General features: G+C 37.5%; 1 protein-coding gene across 1 annotated transcript in view; it reads left to right on the top strand.

The window, feature by feature from the left end:
* LOC122807582 (rab GDP dissociation inhibitor beta-like) overlaps window positions 1-23,364 on the top strand; it is a 461,207-nt gene that overhangs the window by 403,390 nt on the left and 34,453 nt on the right. Inside the window, exon 9 of the mRNA XM_044078496.1 lies at window positions 10,998-11,142. Within this exon, the coding sequence (XP_043934431.1) occupies window positions 10,998-11,142 (145 nt within the window). The remainder of the gene's footprint in view (window positions 1-10,997; window positions 11,143-23,364) is intronic.

Below are 23,364 nucleotides of genomic sequence, written 5' to 3'. Positions count from 1 at the left end.
AGCTCTCGGGTAGATGTGGACATACTGTGGGTGTTTACCCTCATCTACAATGTAGTGCGATCTTGGACTTGGTATATTTAATTTGCGGGGGGGGGTGCAGGGGGGTACAGCCCCCCCCCCCTGCAAAAATATGGGATAGGATACTTTGGGTTTCTGGTGTTTTGGGTGGTGGGTATGATCTAGGTGGAGTTTGTGTACTTTTGCTTTATAGTCTGGGGCTGTTTTCGATGAAGTGAGGTTCGATGCTTTCAGTGTTACTGTACTGTATTTTTTTTTTCGATATTTTCAATTTCAGTATTTTGACGTTTAGAGATTTTGGTTTCAGTATTTTGAATTTAGAGATTTTGAGATTTGAGATTTAGAAGTGGACCCATATATATATATATATATATGTATATATATATATATATATATATATATATATACATATATACAGGCACACACACACACACACACACACACACACACACACACACACACACACACACACACACACACACACACACACACACACACACCTAGAACTGCTGATCACTGCCACTGCTTTATACAAAAGGTCATCGTTTTGGACTGAACTTGCTAAAGAGACATCTTGACCTTTGGAGTCCTTTTCAGCACTCATTTCCAACATCCCTACTGCTGATCCTTTACTGACATCCACCACTTTATGTTTCAGTTGCCTTGTTTGCGTCTGTCCTTGCATTCCTTTTCACTGAAGGTGGTGTTCAAGAATAGCATTGACTACCAGATTTCTGATGTCTAAGTTATGAATAGAAAATACATCTGTGAGAATTATACTCTTCTGTTTCCTGTGATATTTAATTACAATACAGATATTTTCATATTTCTGTGTCTCCTTGCTAAGCATAGCCATTGTAGTGGTTTCATCTAAGCTGTATTTTTCTCCTCATGTAATTTTCATGAGTTATGTATTGTACCTATTCAAATGAGCTGTTAGATTAAAATTATGTTACTTTTTCTAATCAAACACAACTTTATCATCAATTGTCAGAAATAAAGCACAAAATGAAACAACAGACAATCTGCTAAACCTGTCAGAAAGTGACAGTATCATAAACTATTGCAAATGGTCTTATTTATGAATTGTATATATATATATATATATATATATATATATATATATATATATATATATTTGTATTATTTCTCCTAATATTACCCTGAATTTTAAGAGCCTTGCATAGCTGGCTGCTTTGACAGTTCAAGTCTTTTTAATATGCCCTCCAATGGAAATTTCTAGTATCTAAAAAATAATAGCTGCTGTAGTGGATGATGAAAGTATGTGAGGCCTGTTGTTTGAGATATTATATCCATAACCCTGAACAGAAAGTTAAATCAGGGATTCACTTTTTAAGAAATAAGAAATAGAATGGAACATAGAAAGTGGCATCATTTACTTTTTCACAGAGTTTTCTAACTGTGGGGCGGGGTAAAAAAATCACGTGTAAGTGATTAGCTTCTACATCCCCACAACATGTCCCTCCTTTTATATTTGTCATTTTCAGTTCCAATGGATATGAATGAAAGCCACCAAACATGAAAAAACAGAGTCATCAATTTACCACGCACACATAAAATGAAATCTTCTTCTCTTTCGGCTGTTCCCATTAGGGGTCGCCACAGCGGATCACCTGTTTCCATTTCTTCCTGTCCTTTGCATCTTGCTCTGTCACACCAGCCACCTGCATGTCCTCTCTCATCACATCCATAAACCTTATCTTAGGCCTTCCTCTTTTCCTCTTACCTGGCAGCTCCATCCTTAGCCTCCTTTTCCCAGTATACCCAGCATCCCTCCTCAGCACATGTCCAAACCAACGCAATCTCGCCTATCTGACTTTGTCTCCAAATTGTCCAACCTGAGCTGACCCTCTAATATACTGATTCCTAATCCTGTCCATTCTTGTCACAACCAGTGCAAATCTTAACATCTTTAACTCTGCCATTTCCAGCTCTGACTCCTGCCTTTTTGTCAATGCCACCGTCTCCAACCCATACAACATAGCTGGTCTCACTACCCTCTTGCAGACCTTCCCTACTCAGAGGTGATCTCTGCCTAACATACAAAGCAATGTCAAACCCAGAGCTGTTGCACATGCTCCACTTAAAGAAATCCCAATCCCTCCAAACTACACGCTCTAGGGACCTAAACCTTGTCACCAAAATAAACAGAACATGCCAGAGGGATAGATTCCTGTCCCAGAGACTTCCCATACTCTGGAATAAACTATCTATCTATATCAAACAGAGCTCCTCATTAGCACTCTTCAAGAAAAATCTTGATGAATGGATGGGAAATAGAAAATTCACACCTCTGTGGCTCTGCTCGACAGTGGCACAGGAAAATAATTTTCTTGAGTGGCAAAAGCCAGGGTACCTTTTTGGCTGGGCTTGTATAGGCCCCAGGGCCGATAGCCTAGTACCTACCTATGAACCTATGAACCCTTTCACTCTTACTGGTATCATTCTGTCACAAATCACTCCTTACACTCTTCTCACCCATTCCACCCTGCCTGTACTCTCTTCTTCACCTCTCTTCCACACTCACCATTACTCTGAACTGTTGATCCCAAGTACTTAAACTCACCCACCTTCACAAACTCTACTCCCTGCATCCTCACCATTCCTCTATCCTCCCTCTCATTCATATACATATATTCTGTCTGAGTCCTGCTAACCTTCATTCCTCTCCTCTCTAGAGCATATCTCCACCTCTCCAGGGTCTCCACAACCTTGTCCCTAGTTTCACTACAGATCACAATGTCATCTGCAAACATCATAGTCCATGGGGCCTCCTGTCTGATCTCATCTGTCAACCTGTCCATCACCATTGCAAATAGGAAAGGGCTTAAAGCTGATTCTTGATGTAATCCCACCTCCACCTTAAACGCATCTGTCACTCCCACTGCAGACTTCACCACTGTCACACTATTCTCGTACATATCATGTACCACTCTTACACACTTTTCTGCCACTCCTGACTTCCTCATACAATACTACAACTCCTCCCTAGGCACCCTATCATATGCTTTCTCCAAGTCCACAAAGACACAATGCAACTCCTTCTGACCTTCTCTATATTTCTCCATCAACACTCTCAGAGCAAACATCGCATATGTAGTGCTCTTTCCCAGCATGAAACCATACTGCTGATCACTAATCACCACCTCCCTTCTTAACCTAGCTTCCACTACTCTTTCGAAAATTATATAGAAATCCAATAAACCATGAAAGTAAAACTCCGCGTGTTCAGACCACAATCTTCTTTAATAAACAAAAAGTAAAATTCAGTAGATTCAGCGCTATCGTCTGCTGCAAGCAGACTTCATCAGAATAATGAATACACAGTGCCTCTCTTTTTTATATTCTTGTTTTAAAACAATTTACTACATAATTATTGTAATTAATAGTTAATTGAATCTATGAATTGGAGCAATTATAACACAAGTACTCCGTAAATGCATCTCTTCCTTGTATGGTCATGCCACAAAAAGCAGGAAGTGTATGTAAACAAAAATCTTTGAAATGCATACTTTTCTAAATGCTTTGCGTTCTGCTATTCAGAAATTTCTTTCCTTTCTTTTCCATACAAGGCAAATTAATGCACATGTTAAATTAGTTACACAATCTTCTATTTTCGTTTGTAATATATAATATAATGTAAATGTGTAAATATAAAATATAAATACATGTTCACATAATAAATAATTAAATGTATATATATGGGTTTGAATAATTAAATTGCTAACAATATTTACAGAATTCATTTGTAGGAACTTGTTTTAGAAAATAATAAATTTACAATCATTTCATACTTTTAACCTTCATATGAATTGTAAATATGAAATATAATTCATGTAATAACTTATAAAACTGTTCATTAAAATTTCCAATAAAAATATCACCCTTCTTGATAATACCTATTATATAGTGTATTAACTTCTCATTATATTTTGATTAATTTTCTTTTCTATTTATATAGTAGTTTAAGAAAAGTCTTTTATCATTTAATTATAAAAATTATTAAACATATATATCGAATAAAAATTTTAAAATTATCGAAATACTGTTCTAATTTTCATTGTTTATAACAGGAAAATCTCACCAAAGAACATAACAATATTGAAAGTAAAATATAAGGTTACTGTGACATAAACAACAGTGCATGATTTGCATGAATCTTGTATTAAATATAAAATTAATTTATATATTATTTGTCCAAAAACACTGATGCAAAAGGCAGTGTGGGGTGGAATTGAAAATTATATCACCCATAGTGCCATATTTATTTTAGATAAAAAATGTATATTATATATACCTTTCTTAAAATTGTATACTTGAATTGTACATATTTTTGTTACTTATTTATTAATTTAACTTTTAGATCCTTGAGGCCTTATCTATTAGTATGGGTTTAATACTTATATATTCATTAAGCCCTGGAGGGGTATTTGATCTTAACAATAATTGCCATCTCATTTCTTTCTGCAACAAAACATTTTTAATATTACCCCCCCTAGTGTCCATTTTAATAATTTCCACAATTCCAAACTTCCCATGGGAAGAAGATACCCCTTTTTATTATGGGAAGAAGATACCCCTGATGACTTAAAAGACTTTATGTCTTATATAAATCAAACCACTACTTTCTTATCCTTCACTCATGAGATTAAACAGCAAAATATAAACTACTTGGATATCACTTTAAGTAAGACAACTAGTGGTTTTAAATCTAACATTTTTCGTAAGGAAACGTGGTGTAATAGTTATTTGCAATTCAACAGCCAACATCCCCTACACCAAAAGAAAGTATAGTCAAGGGCCAAGCTGTAAGGATTGCACGAATGACTTCACAAAAACAAGACTTGGAGAAAGAGTTTTCCTTTTTATTGGAAAAATTTATAGAAAGGGGGTATCCAACACAATTTGTAGGTGACATTTTAACAGAAGTATATCAGGGTTGGGGTATAAAATTTAAACCATTATTAGGTGAAAAATTTATCCCCAACAACACGAACACTGATGAAAATATTGACTATAAAAGTGCGTGCATAGTTGAATACAATGGCTTCTCAGATTGTTTTACTGGGATTATAAAAAATAATTGGAGTATTTTTAAAACTAATAAAGACATCTACGAAGTGGTTGGAAAAAAACCAAATTTTACATATAAAACTGCAAAAAACTTCAAAAGAATCTTTGAGGCCGAGACAAAAAATAACGACCAAAAGAAAGGTACCACAAAATGTGGCAGATGCAGGCAGTGTGCATATATTAATTCATTAGTAGAAATCACACTTCAGAATGGTTTAAAAAGTAAGATAACATTTTGTAAAGGTAACTGCAGGAGCAGGATGTTGGTATATTTGGCTACTTGTTCTAAATGTGATTCGTTTTACGTGGGTAAGACCGAGAGGACTCTCAGAGAGAGAATTTACGAACATACCCACGATATTAAAAGGAGAAAGGAGACAAATGCCTTGTTTAAACATTCTTTGGAATGTGAAAGTTTTACAGATTTTAAGTTTGGAATTGTGGAAATTATTAAAATGGACACTAGGGGGGGTAATATTAAAAATGTTTTGTTGCAGAAAGAAATGAGATGGCAATTATTGTTAAGATCAAATACCCCTCCAGGGCTTAATGAATATATAAGTATTAAACCCATACTAATAGATAAGGCCTCAAGGATCTAAAAGTTAAATTAATAAATAAGTAACAAAAATATGTACAATTCAAGTATACAATTTTAAGAAAGGTATATATAATATACATTTTTTATCTAAAATAAATATGGCACTATGGGTGATATAATTTTCAATTCCACCCCACACTGCCTTTTGCATCAGTGTTTTTGGACAAATAATATATAAATTAATTTTATATTTAATACAAGATTCATGCAAATCATGCACTGTTGTTTATGTCACAGTAACCTTATATTTTACTTTCAATATTGTTATGTTCTTTGGTGAGATTTTCCTGTTATAAACAATGAAAATTAGAACAGTATTTCGATAATTTTAAAATTTTTATTCGATATATATGTTTAATAATTTTTATAATTAAATGATAAAAGACTTTTCTTAAACTACTATATAAATAGAAAAGAAAATTAATCAAAATATAATGAGAAGTTAATACACTATATAATAGGTATTATCAAGAAGGGTGATATTTTTATTGGAAATTTTAATGAACAGTTTTATAAGTTATTACATGAATTATATTTCATATTTACAATTCATATGAAGGTTAAAAGTATGAAATGATTGTAAATTTATTATTTTCTAAAACAAGTTCCTACAAATGAATTCTGTAAATATTGTTAGCAATTTAATTATTCAAACCCATATGTATACATTTAATTATTTATTATGTGAACATGTATTTATATTTTATATTTACACATTTACATTATATTATATATTACAAACGAAAATAGAAGATTGTGTAACTAATTTAACCTGTGCATTAATTTGCCTTGTATGGAAAAGAAAGGAAAGAAATTTCTGAATAGCAGAACGCAAAGCATTTAGAAAAGTATGCATTTCAAAGATTTTTGTTTACATACACTTCCTGCTTTTTGTGGCATGACCATACAAGGAAGAGATGCATTTACGGAGTACTTGTGTTATAATTGCTCCAATTCATAGATTCAATTAACTATTAATTACAATAATTATGTAGTAAATTGTTTTAAAACAAGAATATAAAAAAGAGAGGCACTGTGTATTCATTATTCTGATGAAGTCTGCTTGCAGCAGACGATAGCGCTGAATCTACTGAATTTTACTTTTTGTTTATTAAAGAAGATTGTGGTCTGAACACGCGGAGTTCCACTACTCTTTCTCATAGCTTCAAGCTGTGACTGATCAGTTTTATCCCTCTGTAGTTACTACAGCTCTGCACATCACCCTTATTCTTAAAAATAGGTACCAAAACACTTTTTCTCTACTCCTCAGGCATCCTCTGACTTTCCAAGATTCCATTAAACAATCTGGTTAAAAACTCCACTGCCATTTCTCCTACGCACCTCCATGCTTCCACTGGTATGTCATCTGGATCAACAGCCTTTCCATTCTTCATCCTCTTCATAGCTGTCCTTACTTCCTCCTTGCTAATCTGTTTCACTTCCTGATTCACCATCCCCACATCATCCAACCTTCTCTCTCTCTCATTCTCTTCATTCATCAGCCCCTCAAGGTACTCTTTCCACACACATAAAATGAAATAAACTCAGCAAAGCAAGTAATTGTAAAAGTAATTACAGAAAAGTGAACCTGCACCCAGACCAAAAGATAACTTTTTTTTTCTTGCTGTGACAAGGAATGCTCAATTTCGGTGTGAAATACAACAAAACTTATTTTATGAACTAATAGTAGTATACTATTGGAAACATCAGCTCTGTCGGTTTTAGCACTAATGTTAATATATTGATTATTCACATTATATTGAGTAGTGATGTCCACATTGCACAACAAACACAAGTGGAGCATTACTAGTGCATCACAACAATGGGGGTCACTTTCCATACATAAACGTTATCTTTCCCTGACTGTCTATATCTAGTCATCTATGTGTGTCATCTGTTTAGTCAACTGTTGCTTTGGCCGACAGCCAGAAAGGCAGGGTTGTTTGGTCGAATGTCTGGTTTGTCAAACAAACATTTTGTCAGAAGTTTGTTGCATAGGAACAGGTAAGTGGGACAAGTGTGTACACATGTGTGTGTCTGAGCTGCCTTGTGTAGTGGTAGCATCACATGAAAGGCTTTTTTAAGTTAAAATGCACATTAGGGTTAGGGGCAGGGTTACCAAGTATTATTAGTGTGGAGTGGGGGGGGGGGTGAAGCATGGCTAAGTGAACTGCACTGCAGTGGTTGAGAGTTGAAAGTGCAGGGTGTTTGGTCAAATGTCCGGTTTGTCAAATGGACATTTTATCTGATGTTTGTTGCATCAAAACAGGTAAGTGAGATGTATACTAATGTGTGTGTGTGTGTGTTTACCAATGTATGTGGGTTAGGGTTAGATAAGTGGGTAGAGTAAGTGTGTGTGTGTGTGTGTGTGTGTGTGTGTGTGTGTGTGTGTGTGATTGTGAGTGTTTATGGCTCAGGTTAGGTTAGGGGATACATTTACTACATGTTTGTATATGTGGGTGAGGGTGTGTGTGTATGCATGCATGTGAATGGCTTTTGTAAGTTAAGATGAATGTTAGGGTTCACCCCCACTCCATATTAGTAGTACCTACTTAGGTAACTTCATTGCAGTGCATATAGCTTTCTATTCCCTGCATTTATAGTAGGAGTAGAAAGTTGGCACCTCCCCTATTGGACATCATTCGGCTAGTGTCAATTTTCTGCCCCTTATGTATTTATCTGTAAAGAATGGGTACATTTCTTTACTTAGCAAAACATAAATAAAGGGCATAAAACTGCCCCAGGTAAACGGCATCATGGGTGGCCACCTAGTTCAGCTATGCATAAGACTAGCCATAAGTGCTTGCTTATGTGTCTGTGTGGTACTGTATGCACTGAAATGAAACAAGTGTCACTCAAACAAGAATATTCATAGCTGTTAATAGGTAAATGCAAGTTTTTTTCAGTGCATTAAAATTACTTACCAAAACATAAGGCTTTGGGTTATTATATTACATGCAGTGCTAAAAATATATTCTTGAAAACTGAATCTCAGGGTCATAAATTTCTTAATGCTTAGTACCGCACAAACAAAAAATGCATGTCTGAAATTTTTACTCTCAACTTTTCCCATTTCTGGAATTTTTTTTGTTGTTCATAGGTTCATATGTAGGTACTAGGCTATTGGCCCTAGGGCCTATATAAGCCTAGCCAAAAAGGTTCCCTGGCTTTCGCCACCCAAGAAAATTATTTTCCTGTGCCCCTGTCGAGCAGAGCCACAGAAGTGATCCCCAGGGTGAATTTCCTATTTCCCATCCAATCATCAAAATTTTTCTTGAAGAGTGCTAATGAGGAGCTCTGTTTGACATAGATAGGTAGTCTGTTCCAGAGTATGGGAAGACTCTGGGACAGGAATCTATCCCTCCAGCATGTTCTGTTTATTTTGGTGACAAGATTTAGGTTCCTACAGCGTGTAGCTCAGAGGGATTGGGATTTCTTTAAGTGAAGCATGTCCAGCAGCTCTGGGTTTGACATAGCTTTGTATGTTAGGCAGAGATCGCCTCTGAGTAGGTGATATGCGATGGAGTAAAGCTGGAGTTTTTTGAGACGGTCTGCGCAGGGCATCTGTTTGAGGCCAGTAATCCTCTTTGTGAGGTATTTCTGTGGCCTTTCCAGTTGTTGTAGATGTCTTGTGAGGTACATACCAAAAGGGGCGTTGTACTCTATAATGGGTCTAATGAGTGATGAGCAGAGGGGAACAATGACCTCTTTTTTTCTGGACGAGAAACCTTTTGTGATGAGGTGTGTTTTGCTATATTTTCACAATGGTGGGTTACAACTGCACTTTTGCAGTAATGTAGCACCTCCATGAAGTCCCCCATGCCACTTTATCCAAATATTAATCAGTGTTAACAGGAATAAACCCCCCAGCTATGGTCAACAGTTATACTCAGTAGCAAGTGTGAGTAAATACCTTGGATGGTGGTGGAGATCCTACCTTCTCCGTGCTTTTGCACAATTTGTAAACTCTGCCTGAAGTTATGCATGGTCTAGAAGCATCTTCTACACCCCCTAGATATACCCACAAGCTCAGCCTGGGTCTACTACAACAGCGTGTCTCTGTCAACCCATCACCTCATCCCACACCTCAAAGGAGAGGTACGCATGCAGAGCATTATCATTCATCTATCCCGAGTGCCAGCTCCAGGAAGTGCCAGAGCCACTAATCAAATTTTGGTCCCCTAGGTTGAAGTCAGGGCTTTAGCCCTCTGCACCATTAGAAGTGCCTTTGTGGCAAGAGTTTATGTAACAAATTCCCTAAAGATGATATTCTTCATATGTAGTCCTAAGGGGCGTTTGACTTGATTAAAAAAAACAGTATGACTGTCCATACATGACTGAGATATTCTTCTAAAGGCTGCTTTTCATCACTTAAGGACATTAGGAGCAAATATTACAGATCCCAATCATATTGAAAAGCAAAGGCTACTAAACTATATTTTAAGAATAATGCCTTGAAGGTATGGGCATTATGGTGTGATTAATGTCTCACTAGTCTGGTTTGATCAAGATGGCAAAACCCAATGAATCAAATGCTAATTCTAGTTGAAAATCATAAGTCTTGGCATTACTCCTGCTCTCCAATGAATTATTATGTTTCTTGAGTAGTTAAAGTGATATAGGTTGATTTTATTCCAGTTTTTAAGGTTTTGTACTGCCTTTTTTCACAGGAAGATTGTAGCCACTTTATATAACAAATTGTACATCTTTGCAGATAGAGGTCTCACACTTAAGTTGGCAATCTTCTAGTGGGGTGAAATGGGAAAATAACATCTGTGCTGCATGATCTAATACATGATTTTGACTGGTTGAGGGAGTGATTCTGGGATCCCTTTTGCATAATACTGGTATAATGTGGCCATCATGCATTCATCAACATAGCACAAAGCCTGTCATCTCCATAAAAACTTTTTTTTGCACTGCTTCACTTACTTGGTGTCACTGATTGCTTATACTGAGGAAATATGCAACAAAATCTCATTAGCTGCCTGTATGTCATATTACACTGAATTATTACATTTTACCTAACTACTTTGATAAGCCTCACCAATTAACCTTTAGCCATTTGTAAGGTTTTTCTGTTAATGAGCAGTCATCTGAGAGCTTTTGATACTTGTTAACTTTCTGGCATTTTGTGAAGATAGTCAAACAGGATTATGCTTTTGTTCTGTTCTACATCAGTTCTGTTTGTTTAAGCCAGAGTGATTAAACTATAAATGACAGAGTGCCTATATTACTGCTAAATAAAGACTGTTCTCCAACATATGTGCTCTTCCCCCTTTAGATATCTATGTGTGCATGGTTTCATATGCCCACAATGTGGCAGCTGAAGGCAAGTACATAGCCACCGTCAGCACAATTGTAGAGACCAACAACCCAGAAAGTGAGATTCAGTTGGCTTTGGAGCTCTTGGAACCCATTGATCAAAAGTGAGTAAGCACAGATATCATATTAACCACAATTTTAGTGTAATCTGTTCCAAATACGAACAAGTACATACATGCAAGAGACTGATTTTCCTCCCATTTTCACTAATTATTATTTAAGTCATCAGTGTTGTAGAGGTATTCAAGAAGTCAAATTCTAAGCTTGTTTCCTGTCTTTCCTGTAACTAGTCTAGTCCAGATACAGATTTGCTGTATCCAGGACTGTTTCTGAGCTTCAGAGCCTTCTAGCTTATCAGTGGGAGTGGTAAGCACTACGTAGCCTATCTACCACAAGAGGAGTGGTTTCTGGCCCAGAAATTGTAGTTTATTGGCCGTTTGGGCAGTTTTTCCATCTCTTTCAACTTTCTGGTTTAAAAGCCCACATTTGCACTTCTTTCCCACTTTCCCTATAACTAGTCTAGTCCAGATACAGACTTGCTGTATCCAGGACTGTTTGTAAGCTTCTGAGTGGTGCCAAAGTCTGCTCTTCAATTTATCCCTTAGATCTACTTGTTCTCTCATCTCCTGCACTTTTACTAGCTTATTAGTCTTGCACTTTACCAGACATCTTGTAGCAATTATTGTAGCATACAAAAGTGCTACCAGCACTAAACATTCTACAAGGAAACAGCTCCAATACTTATTATTAATGCCCACCCCCCCCCCCAGGCATGTCTAAAGGTCAGTTCCCTGTGCATTCTTCTATTAACCTGGTGAACTTGGGCATCCTGAGGCAATGTAGCAACTGCCTCATGGTCACTGACAATCCTCTTCTCTTACCTCCCAACACACATACTTGCGAGAGATGCACTTATATATCCAAATTGGAAGCCACGCACTCCCCAGCCAAGACCGGAATAGCTGATCAAGAAGAGAAGGTCAACACTTGCACCACACCACATTGCCCTCCAGAACACACACCAGCACTGCCTTCACATAAAAACACAAACCACACACCCACCTTTGTGGAGGCTCTCAATAAAAATCTACCCAAACAGCAGAGACCTCCAAGGCAGAAATGCACTCAACCACCACAACATAACACTAATCACAAGACACATAACTCTCCTAAACAGCGTGCCACTCAACCAAAGCCCCTAAGGCAAAACAGCATGCCCAAAACACTAGTCATAGGTGACACTTTAGTGAGGCACACTGATGTCCCACTCACTAGGTTGAATAAGGAGAAAGTAACAGTCAGCTGCCTGTCAGGTGCCAGGATCCGCCACATAACGCACACACTCAGGTCCCTCAATAACAGGTACAAATATGACTCTGTCATTGTACATGTGGGTGTGAATGACCTGAGATGTACCTTCCTGGACTACATGATAAGAGACATGGAGGAGCTCTTGGATTATGTAGCCCAGGTGGGTATGACCCTAGCCCTGAGCAGCATCCTACCATCACCCAGAATGATACCACAGTACAAGCAAAAAATGATTGATTTCAACAATTGGCTAAGTTTCTGGTGTCATTCTAAGGGGATCCAGTATCTGTCTGCCGGGGATGACATGATTGACAGACCTCGATGCTTTGCCAGAGATGGCCTGCATCTGTCATCCCTGGGCTTCCAGATACTGGCCAAGGCTCTTGCCACCCCTATAGTGCCTTTTTTAGGTGGTGTTCCAAAGACCAAATTACCACTGTAACAGCTACAAACAAATGCAATCTGAGGGTCATGCTGCTGAATGCTAGAAGTCTAAATCTCAAAATGCACTCGCTCGAAGGACTCCTTAAAATGGAGAACATCGACATTTGTGCCGTAACAGAGACCTGGTTCAAGGCAGCAGAAAGCACCCCTGCACTAACAGCCTATAACTCATTCCACACCTTTCGGCCCCAGAACTTGGACTGAAGCTCCAAAGGTGGTGGTGTTTCCATATTCATAAAGGATTTGCAAGCCTCCAGACTAGTAGCCCAACTTAACTCATCTGAGATACTTCACGTGCAGCTAACATTGGGTAAGGCAGTAATTCAGGTCGTAGCCTGCTATAGGTCCCCAACCATGTCCCAAGGCTCACACTCCATGTTCCTGCACCCTGGAGAATATTAGGGTCCAACCTAACATTATCATGCTGGGCGACTTCAACTACCCCTCCATTAACTGATAAAACTACTCATGTACCAATAGACTTGCCCAATATTTCCTGGAATTCATTATTTCCAATGCCCTGGACCAGCTTGTTCTTATCTCCACTAGAGGTAGCAACATCCTTGACCTGGTCATTACTAAAATGGGGAACCGTTGCTCTACACCAATAGTCAACTCTTCCCTGGTTAGATCCGACCACAAACTAATCACCATGGAAGTACATATCCCCACCCCACAAAGGTAACCACCATGAAAAACTTCTCCAAATCTAACTTTGGGCTCCTAAAAATAGAGGTGGCTAACTTCCCGGCATCCATGCAAATGGAGATCAGTTGCATGACTGCTGAATCATACACCAATTCACTGTATGAACACGTACACAAATGCATGGATCTCGCCATACCCAACAGAACCAAGATGCTCTCCTCCAAAAAAAGGAAGCCAGTCTGGTGGTTCCCTGCCATAAACAAACTCTACAACAGAAGGAGGAAACTGATGTGGAATAAGGTGAAGTCCCAAGGCTGGAAAAACTCCCTTATCAGCCTCAACAAAAAGTTGAGATCCTTCATCAAATCCTCTAAAGCTAGCTATGAAAACAGAATTGCAACAGATAGTAAAGAAAACCACAAGGCCTTCTATGGTTATGTAAAGAATCTCCACGGCAATACCCAGATTTGCTCTGAGCTAATGCACAATGGTACCTCCTATACTGCACCAACAGATATTGCCAATATACTGGCTGACAGATTCGCTGCCAACTTTACCCCTCTCTCCCCCCTCAAGGGACCAGTCACAATACCAGTAGAGTGCCAGGTGCCCAGTATTACTGCTGCACAGGTTAAAACAGCACTGTCCAAGTCCAAGAATACAGCTTCTATGGGACCTGACAATATCCCTGGCTGTGTTCTACATAAACCACAGAGTGAACTGGCACCTCACCTGTGTGCCCTGTTCAATCACAGCCTCACCTCAGGCTTTGTCCCTACCAAATGGTGCACTGCTATATTCCTCCCTCTCCACAAAGGAGGAGTGACTACAGACCCTGGGAACTATCACCCCATTAGCCTGATGAGTCTGATATGCAAAGCTATGGAATGCATAACCATGGACCGAATAAACAAGGATATAGGGAATCTCCAAACTCTGGATCCCACACAGTTTTGTTTTGTGAAGGGTAGATCATGCCTGCTCAACTTGGTCAACTTCTTTGAGTCAGTCACCAGAGCTGTGGATGAAGGCAATGTGGTTCATACAGCCTACCTAGATCTGGCCAAGGCTTTGATACCATTCCCCACTCAGGAATCATAGAGAAACTCACTAAGCTAGGCATCAACCCCTATATCACTAAGTGGGTTGCAAACTGGCTCACAGGTAGAAACCACAGTGTGAAAGTAGCTGACTCCAAGTCAGACTGCTGACCAGTCAGGAGTGGAGTTCCACAGGGTTCAGTCCTGGGTCCTCTCCTGTTTGGTGTCTACTTCTCTGAAGTCCAGGCCAAGAAGGGACTCTGGCCGACAAAGTTCACAGACAATTGCAAGTTGGGAGCTATTATTAACTCCCCGAGTGATGTTGACATCCTACAGAAAGGCCTCACTGAGACCAACGACTGGTGTCAGAACCATGGCCTTAAGCTCAATGCCAAAAATGTGTCATCATCCCCTTTGGGAAAAACCCGGTTCCCATGAATTACCACATTGCTGGTAGTCCACTGAACACAGAAGGCATATTAAGAGATCTGGGAACAAGGTTGACAGCAGCCTCTCTTTTGACCACCACATTGCCACTGTGGTCAGAAAGTCCTTCTATGTGGCACTAAAGGTTTTGCATCCAGGAAGAAAGAGGTCATTGCCTCCCTCTACTCTTTCCTCATTAGGCCAATCATTGAGTACAGTGGCCCATTTGGCATGTACCTCACTAGACACCTGCAACAACTGGAGAGGCCGCAAAAGTACCTCACAAAGAGGATCCTAGGCTTTAACCACTTGTCCTATATGGACAATCTCAAAAAACTACAACTATTCTCTGTCTCATATTGCCTACTTAGAGGCAATCTCTGCTTGACTTACAAAGCCATGTCTGACTGAGCTCTGTTAGAAATTCTCCATCTAAAGAAATCCCTCCGCACCACACACTCCAGAGACCTCAGCTTCATTACCACAATCAACACCGGAAAGTCTGCAGGTTGCTCAAAATCCAAACTCCAAAACAGAACGGCAGCTTCAACAACCCACTAGCTGCCTGCTCACAGTAAAATGCAGCTGAACAAAAAATTCAAACAGTGGTAGAGTCCTCACGTCTTTTAATAAAAATCCACCAAATGTTAAGCGCTTTCTCCCGCTGATGGCGAGCTTCATCAGAACACAACAAGTGTAATTACTGCACAATTATATAGTAAAAAAGGCGCCAAGATAGCCTGTAAATCAATTAATAACACACTATATATAACAAGTCTTAAAAAATATGTTATATAACAACTCTATGTACAATATAATAATACAGTGTAACATATAAAATTCTATAGAGTTCTATAAAAGTTTTTAATATATACTTTTATGAATTTTTGTAAAAAATCTATATGATGCTTGCGAATACATATTTCCTATCTATAATGCTGTTCATTAATGTACTTAGTAAAAAAGTGTATATATGTATATAAATTGTAAGATCTAAAATGTGCTAGTTAAAGTACATAAGACTTGGAGTATGTCTTTCACTCCAATAATAATAGGGGTTTAATACTCAAGCTGTCATTAATCCCTGGTGGAGTGGTGGCATCAGTAAATACTTGCCACCATAACTCTTTATATGCCAGGTAATTTTTAAGATTACCTCCTCTAGGCTTGTGTTTAACGCTATCTATAATTCCAAATTTAAAGGAGTGTTCAGTACCAAAAGTAGATATATGCCTATACAAGGCATTCTTGGTGTCTGCCTTCCTAATGGCATACAAGTGTGTGTATATTCTCTGCCTAAGTTGTCTCTCTGTTTTGCCTATATAGAAATACTGGCAAAATGAACAGATAGCAATATACACCAGCATAGTTGTTCGGCAGTTACCCCTACATAGATGTAATTTAGTATTACTAATATTATTTAAGGAGACTTTATCCAAGTCCAATATATATCTACACTGTTGACACGTACCACATTTAGTAGTGTGGGGAATGTTCAATTGTTGACTAATAATAGTATTTTCTATAATGTATTTCAAATTTTTACCCATTTTTACCACAAAAAGTGGTTCATTTCCCACTATATTGGCAATATCTGGTCTAGATTTAAATATATACCAATTTTTACGTACTATATTCTTGATCAAGTGACTATAAGGACTGTGTTCAACAATAAGAGCTCTATTAAAGCTCATAGAGGGTCCTCTGCCATGTTCTAGATCCCCATTGATTTAACACATAGTTAACAATGTCCTCTAACATGTCACTATCATATCCTCTTTCATTAAACATTTTTGTAATAAGATTCAATTCATAGATCATGTCTTGGTATCTGGATGTCATTCTAATAGCCCTGATACACTGCCCTTTAAAAATATTCCTTTTCAGTTTGTGTGGATGGTAGCTATCATAATCCAGATATGAATTGGTAAATGTAGATTTCCGATGTACTGAAGATTTAAAGCCTTCGTGATCCACTGAGATTAATGTGTCTAAGTAGGGAACCCCACTGGTGTTGTATGAAAAAGTGAATTTTAGAAAATCTGAACTCTTGTTCAAATATTCTATAAAGTTCTCTAAAGATCTACAGTTACCTCTCCATAGTATGTATAAATCATCCAGGTATCGGGAATAATATAGTACCTGGTTGAAATAGGTACTGTGAAACACATGGTTCTCCTCCCAATCCAACATGACCAGGTTAGCAAAGATGGGTGCACAAGCTGCACCCATTGCTACACCTTTGGTCTGTCGGAAAATTTCTCCCTCAAAGTAGATGAAATTGTTGTCTAATACAATATTCATCAACTCTACTAGGATAGAAATTCTATCCCAACTGAGGTCTGTGTGCTTTCTCAAACTCCTGGAAAAAGCTTCTAGGCCTTCTTCTATTGGAATGCTACTGAATAGATCAATCACGTCTATAGAACAGAACAATAGGTTGGTCACATCAATTTGTATAGGGAAATTTCTCAAAAATTCCCAAGAATCTTTAACTAAATGTTTGACATTATCGTATACAAATTTTAATGTAGTATGTATAATAACTCCTATTGGGAACGTTTTGGATTTACTACCAGATATAATAGGCCTTAATGGGGGATTAAGATGGTCTTTGTGAACCTTAGGTATCCCTACTATGGTGGCTAAGGTAGGAAATTCCACAGTCATAAAATTATATTCTTCTTCTGAAATTCTTTGCTCTAATAAATATTCCTCCAAATACATGTCAATTCTCCGATATGCAGTGTTTAACTCATTAAGAGAAACAACAGTATAATTATCGGATGTGTGAAGTATATTGTGTATTTTGGAGTTATATGTTAGAGTATCAAAGATAACTATACCTCCCCCTTTATCAGGCCTCATGTATCTGTAACTACGATCTGTACAAATATTTTTCAAAGTGTGGGCTTCCTCATCCGTTAGATTAGAAAAAGTTTTAGATTTATTCTTGTAACCTACAGCTTTGTTAAGTTTGTAAATATCATTAGTAACTTTATTTTCACAAACTGAAATGGTAGGGTTGCTAAAAGGCATAAATGTGCTTTTTTTCTTAGGCCTAGAATGCCCTGACACATTATTTACTACACTTTTACTAATAGCAGGATTGTCAAACATAACTGCTAGATTCAATTTTCTAGTAAATTTCTTAAATTCAAAAATAGAATCTACCACCCGGAACTGTGGGGTGGGTATAAATTTGAGTCCCTTGGCAAATAAACTAAAATGTGACGTCTGTAATTGAACGTCGCTGTAATTATAGATCTTAAAATTCTTGTATTCACTAACTACTTTGTCAATGGTCACAATACTAACAGAATCTGTATTTTTCTTGTTAACTGCCGTTGCATCCAAGAGGGGAGAATCTGCTAATTTTTCTTCCTCCATTTGCCCACTTGCTTCCATTTCCCTTGGGGCCAACTTGTCCGGGGGGATAAAAAATCCTGTTCATAATGGTCGGGATATGAATCTAATACATACCCCCTTTCTGTTTTTTCTAAACTATCATTCGACTTGTAATTCCCCCACTTATAACATGTATGTCTGTTGTATTGCTCTTTGTCCCTCTGTGTTTTTTTGAACTTACGTTCATAGGCTTTCCTGACCCTCTCATCAGCTATAGAAAATTGTTTGTAATACAATTTTTCCCATTGTCCAAAAGCTAAGTCTTGTAAAATAGTATTATTGAGATTCTCCACATCCAATATAGTTTTACATAATTTTGCGTCATTAAATTTAATTAGCTTTTTCATATATTCAAACCCAAAAGAGTCAAATAAACTGTTAAACTCATTTTCCACTTCTTCATTAATATCTATGCCCAAGGGAATTTTAAAAAACCTGAGTCCCATAGGCACTATGTTAACAGATATACAGTAATTCAAATAGGCATTATCAAGCTTCAATGCATTGATTGTGTTAAGTCCTTTACCAAATAGGTAAATGTAGTCTCTCAAAGTTCCTTTTTTAGTTGTATTATACTGTCGACGTTCATTTATAGAAACACTATCAAATTTACAGTCACAATCCAAGAAATTCTGTAATGTTCTTTGATAAGTTACTTTTTCATTGTCTTTGAGACTTTTTTTGTCATTAGACTTAACAGGAACAGTACCTTTATGATGGGAAGATTCTCCCGTCGCATTGGCGTATGTACTGCCCTGTTTTCGTCTAGTGCCGGTTCGTTTAGCTTCCTCGGCAAAATTACTGAAGGAAAAATCAAAAGTAAAATCGCAAGCATCATTTTGATGATGGTCCGCTCTAGCCGCGGATGCTGATAAATCTATACTCCTCGAGATGTTAGCTGCTCCCTGTCCATTGGGAATACCCGGAGATGAAGTCGAAGATACTTCCTGTGTGGTAACCATGGGAGCAAGTGAATTCAATTTCTCCTCTGTAGGGATTCTAGTGTTAAAAGACTCTGCATTCTTGTTAGAGCCATTTAGTATTATACCAGATGTATTGTCCGTGGTTGTAGTTTCAGAGGTAAATCTACCAAAAAGTTCTAAAATTTTGGTTACCTCCCCGCGTAAGGACGCCACTTCTCTCCGAAGACTGGAAAGCTCCTTACTATGATCGGGTGAGGCTTCGCTGATGTAACTGTGAGACAAACTCATGACAACACCGGAAAGTCTGCAGGTTGCTCAAAATCCAAACTCCAAAACAGAACGGCAGCTTCAACAACCCACTAGCTGCCTGCTCACAGTAAAATGCAGCTGAACAAAAAATTCAAACAGTGGTAGAGTCCTCACGTCTTTTAATAAAAATCCACCAAATGTTAAGTGCTTTCTCCCGCTGATGGCGAGCTTCATCAGAACACAACAAGTGTAATTACTGCTCAATTATATAGTAAAAAAGGCGCCAAAATAGCCTGTAAATCAATTAATAACACACTATATGTGACAAATCTTAAAAAATATGTTATATAACAACTCTATGTACAATATAATAATACAGTGTAACATATAAAATTCTATAGAGTTCTATAAAAGTTTTTAATATATACTTTTATGAATTTTTGTAAAAAATCTATATGATGCTTGCGAATACATATTTCCTATCTATAATGCTGTTCATTAATGTACTTAGTAAAAAAGTGTATATATGTATATAAATTGTAAGATCTAAAATGTGCTAGTTAAAGTACATAAGACTTGGAGTATGTCTTTCACTCCAATAATAATAGGGGTTTAATACTCAAGCTGTCATTAATCCCTGGTGGAGTGGTGGCATCAGTAAATACTTGCCACCATAACTCTTTATATGCCAGGTAATTTTTAAGATTACCTCCTCTAGGCTTGTGTTTAACGCTATCTATAATTCCAAATTTAAAGGAGTGTTCAGTACCAAAAGTAGATATATGCCTATACAAGGCATTCTTGGTGTCTGCCTTCCTAATGGCATACAAGTGTGTGTATATTCTCTGCCTAAGTTGTCTCTCTGTTTTGCCTATATAGAAATACTGGCAAAATGAACAGATAGCAATATATTACCACAATCAACAGAACATGCTGGAGGGACAGGTTCATAACCCAGAGACTGCCCATGCAATGGAATAGACTTCCCATACATGTCAAGCAGAGCACCTCACTGGCCCTCTTCAAGAGAAATCTTGATGAGTGGATGGGAAATAGAAAATTCACCCCAGGGATCACTCCAGTGACTTTACTCGATAGAGGCACTGGGAACTAAGGCGAGTGGCACGATGCCAGGGTAATTCTATGGGCTAGGCTTGTAAAGGCCCCAAGGCCATTAGCCTAGTACACACCTATGAACCTATGTATTATGTCTGAACTTTGGCATAATGATGACTTGAATGGCAGACACTGTTCTTTACTTGAATCCTAGACATTCACAGTTGAGGAGTAGTGCTAAAGCAATAGGACTATGATGTTCACAGTGAAATGAACTTACAAGGCAGTGTAGTAGAATTTATTTAAGTATGAATTCATGGCAAAGAAAACAAGGGATTACTAATCTTGCCCTAAAAACGGTAAATTAAGTATCCCAAATCACTGTTTTGGTTATCTCCCATCACTGAAGAAGATGCTTTATTCTTCTTATAAGAAGTAACAACAAATCAGTAGGCTGAACGTGTACTGTGGTTTTCACCTCCTAAATGACAAAAATGATAATTTGGTTTAATTTTACAACCTTCGGGGATTTTATTTATTTATTTTTTGTTTGTTAAAAGGTTTATGGACTGGTACATAACCCTTTTCAGCCACAACCTAAACCAAAAGGCAGACTACAATACATATAAAAATCAAATTAACAAAAATACAATTCTAAGTATAAGCACACAATAATCATACATAGAACATAAATACACAAGCAAACATAGATACAGTTGGTAAACTTTTAAAAAAGACTGATAATAAATAATGTCTGTGTATATTTACTTAAAGGGAAACTCCACCTTAGAACTCAAAAAAAATATTTTTAATTGTATCTTTGTTTTTGAGCTATTGTAATGCCTCAGAATCACTCCAAGTGCTTCTTTTACAATTTAATTTGTTTCTCTCAAAATGGTGGATGATGGGGCCTGCCTTGGTAACGTCATCTTGTTTTCTTGCTTTCATTCCTTCTTCCCAGAAACATTTCAAGTCCTCTTTATATGACTGCTGTTGGACAGGAAGTGGTGCTGTTTTTTTTCATGCCATTAAGATAGAATGACAGGACTGTGAAGCACTGTCATCTAAACACACCTTCTGTAACAGAGCTGCTTCTGTGTTTACCTGACTGAGCCCTCATTTATGTGTCTTTCAGTGCTTGTTCTATGCTATAAATAGCTGTTAGCTACTTGCAAAAGATAGTAGGTAAATAACAGTTTTTTGTAAGAGTCTTTTGTAGTTTTAAAAGATTTGACAAACCTTCTCCCACACTCTCATGCTGAGGTGTGAAAACTTTCACTGCAGTAAATGATCCTTGCTGTGCATTTACAAGCGACAAATAGTAGGACTCTTAAACTTAGTCTGTCTGCTACTTCCCAATGCCTTCAGTGGGAGGATTTTGTCCCTCATGAATGATGCAGACTTGAAATGTACTTACTAGTTCCTCAATTATTTCTGTCATGTTCACCCTCCTTTTTTCTATTGCATATTTATTTATACTTTTGTAACCAGCAAAGTAAACTGGTCCCAGGACCCTTTTCAGCCACAATGTAGGCTACATTGGCAAATATAATAATTATTAAATGCACTTAGCAATACAAAGAAAAAAAAATACTGACATAAAGACACTGACCAAGACTGCATGTGCAACACATAGCCAATGTGTAACAGTGACCAAGTAAATCATTTTTGCAACATTTACTAGAATGTATACATTAATAATGTTTTACTATGTTGTACACATATTGCGCACACACACACACACACACACACACACACACACACACACACACACACACACACACACACACAGACACACACTGTTGTTTCTGTATATGTGTATGTATATAAAGTACATGTACAAAAGCATGCGCGCGCGCGCGTGTGTGTGTGTGTGTGTGTGTGTGTGTGTGTGTGTGTGTGTGTGTGTGTGTGTGTGCATTTAAACACAGTTAAGTACTTCTGATTTCCTTCTCTTAGTGTTTTTAATGCAGGGCACATAGTATATGTATGTTAAAGTAAATTCAGCTGCATGTTATGGTGCACTCTTAATTTAAGGACTGATTCAAAGTCAGTGGGAATTTGTTAAAATGGATCTGCATGCACCAGATATGCATCACCCTCTGGAAGGATGTCATAAAAAAGCATAAAAGACCTTTTTATGAACAGAAGTGCAAGGTCCTGGGTTCGAGACTTGCAAAAGGCTGTATCAATGCACCTAGTTGATAGGGTTGCCACCTGACTCTCTTTCTGCAGTTCTGGCCTGTGTGTGTGTGTGTGGGGGGGCTTGAAAATGTAAATGCATTGATACTTTACAAGAAAAAATACTTTCTGACTTTTCTCTAAATGTCACAGAAATTTTTGATATTACACTTATCTTACCATATAAACTATTATAAATAACATTTAAAGCTTAGCATTTCAATATTGTGTTGTTGCTTATGTAAATTTGTCAGAAGAGTTGACAATTGCCTTTAAACCCCTGATTGATCTAATTGCTTTGTTTTGCTACGAAAGGGGAGTGTTAAGTTCTCTTCCCATCTGCAATAAAAAAGTGAAAAACAGTTCCACAGCTTTCTGTCTCTTTTTATTTTGGCTGCTATGTTCCTGATATTAGCAGCATTAATTGCCCATCTAAGACTGACAGCAGTACCTGACAGGGTAAACTACAGATTTAACTGTGTCTATGATATGTCATGCAGGTGGAGACGAATTTCTCTGCAAAGTATGTGAGAAGTTGAGTTTAAAAAAAAAAGTAGGTGGACTTTCCATTTCTTTGACTCCAGTGCAAGGAAATAAAAGTTTTAAAAAGTACAAGCAGCTGTCCAGTACCTACACAGCA

This window comes from Protopterus annectens, chromosome 7.part1 (genome assembly GCF_019279795.1).
Source record: "Protopterus annectens isolate FY-2018-M chromosome 7.part1, PAN1.0, whole genome shotgun sequence".
Classification (NCBI taxonomy): Eukaryota; Metazoa; Chordata; order Ceratodontiformes; family Protopteridae; genus Protopterus; species Protopterus annectens.
This window is presented reverse-complemented; position numbering and strand designations above follow the sequence as displayed.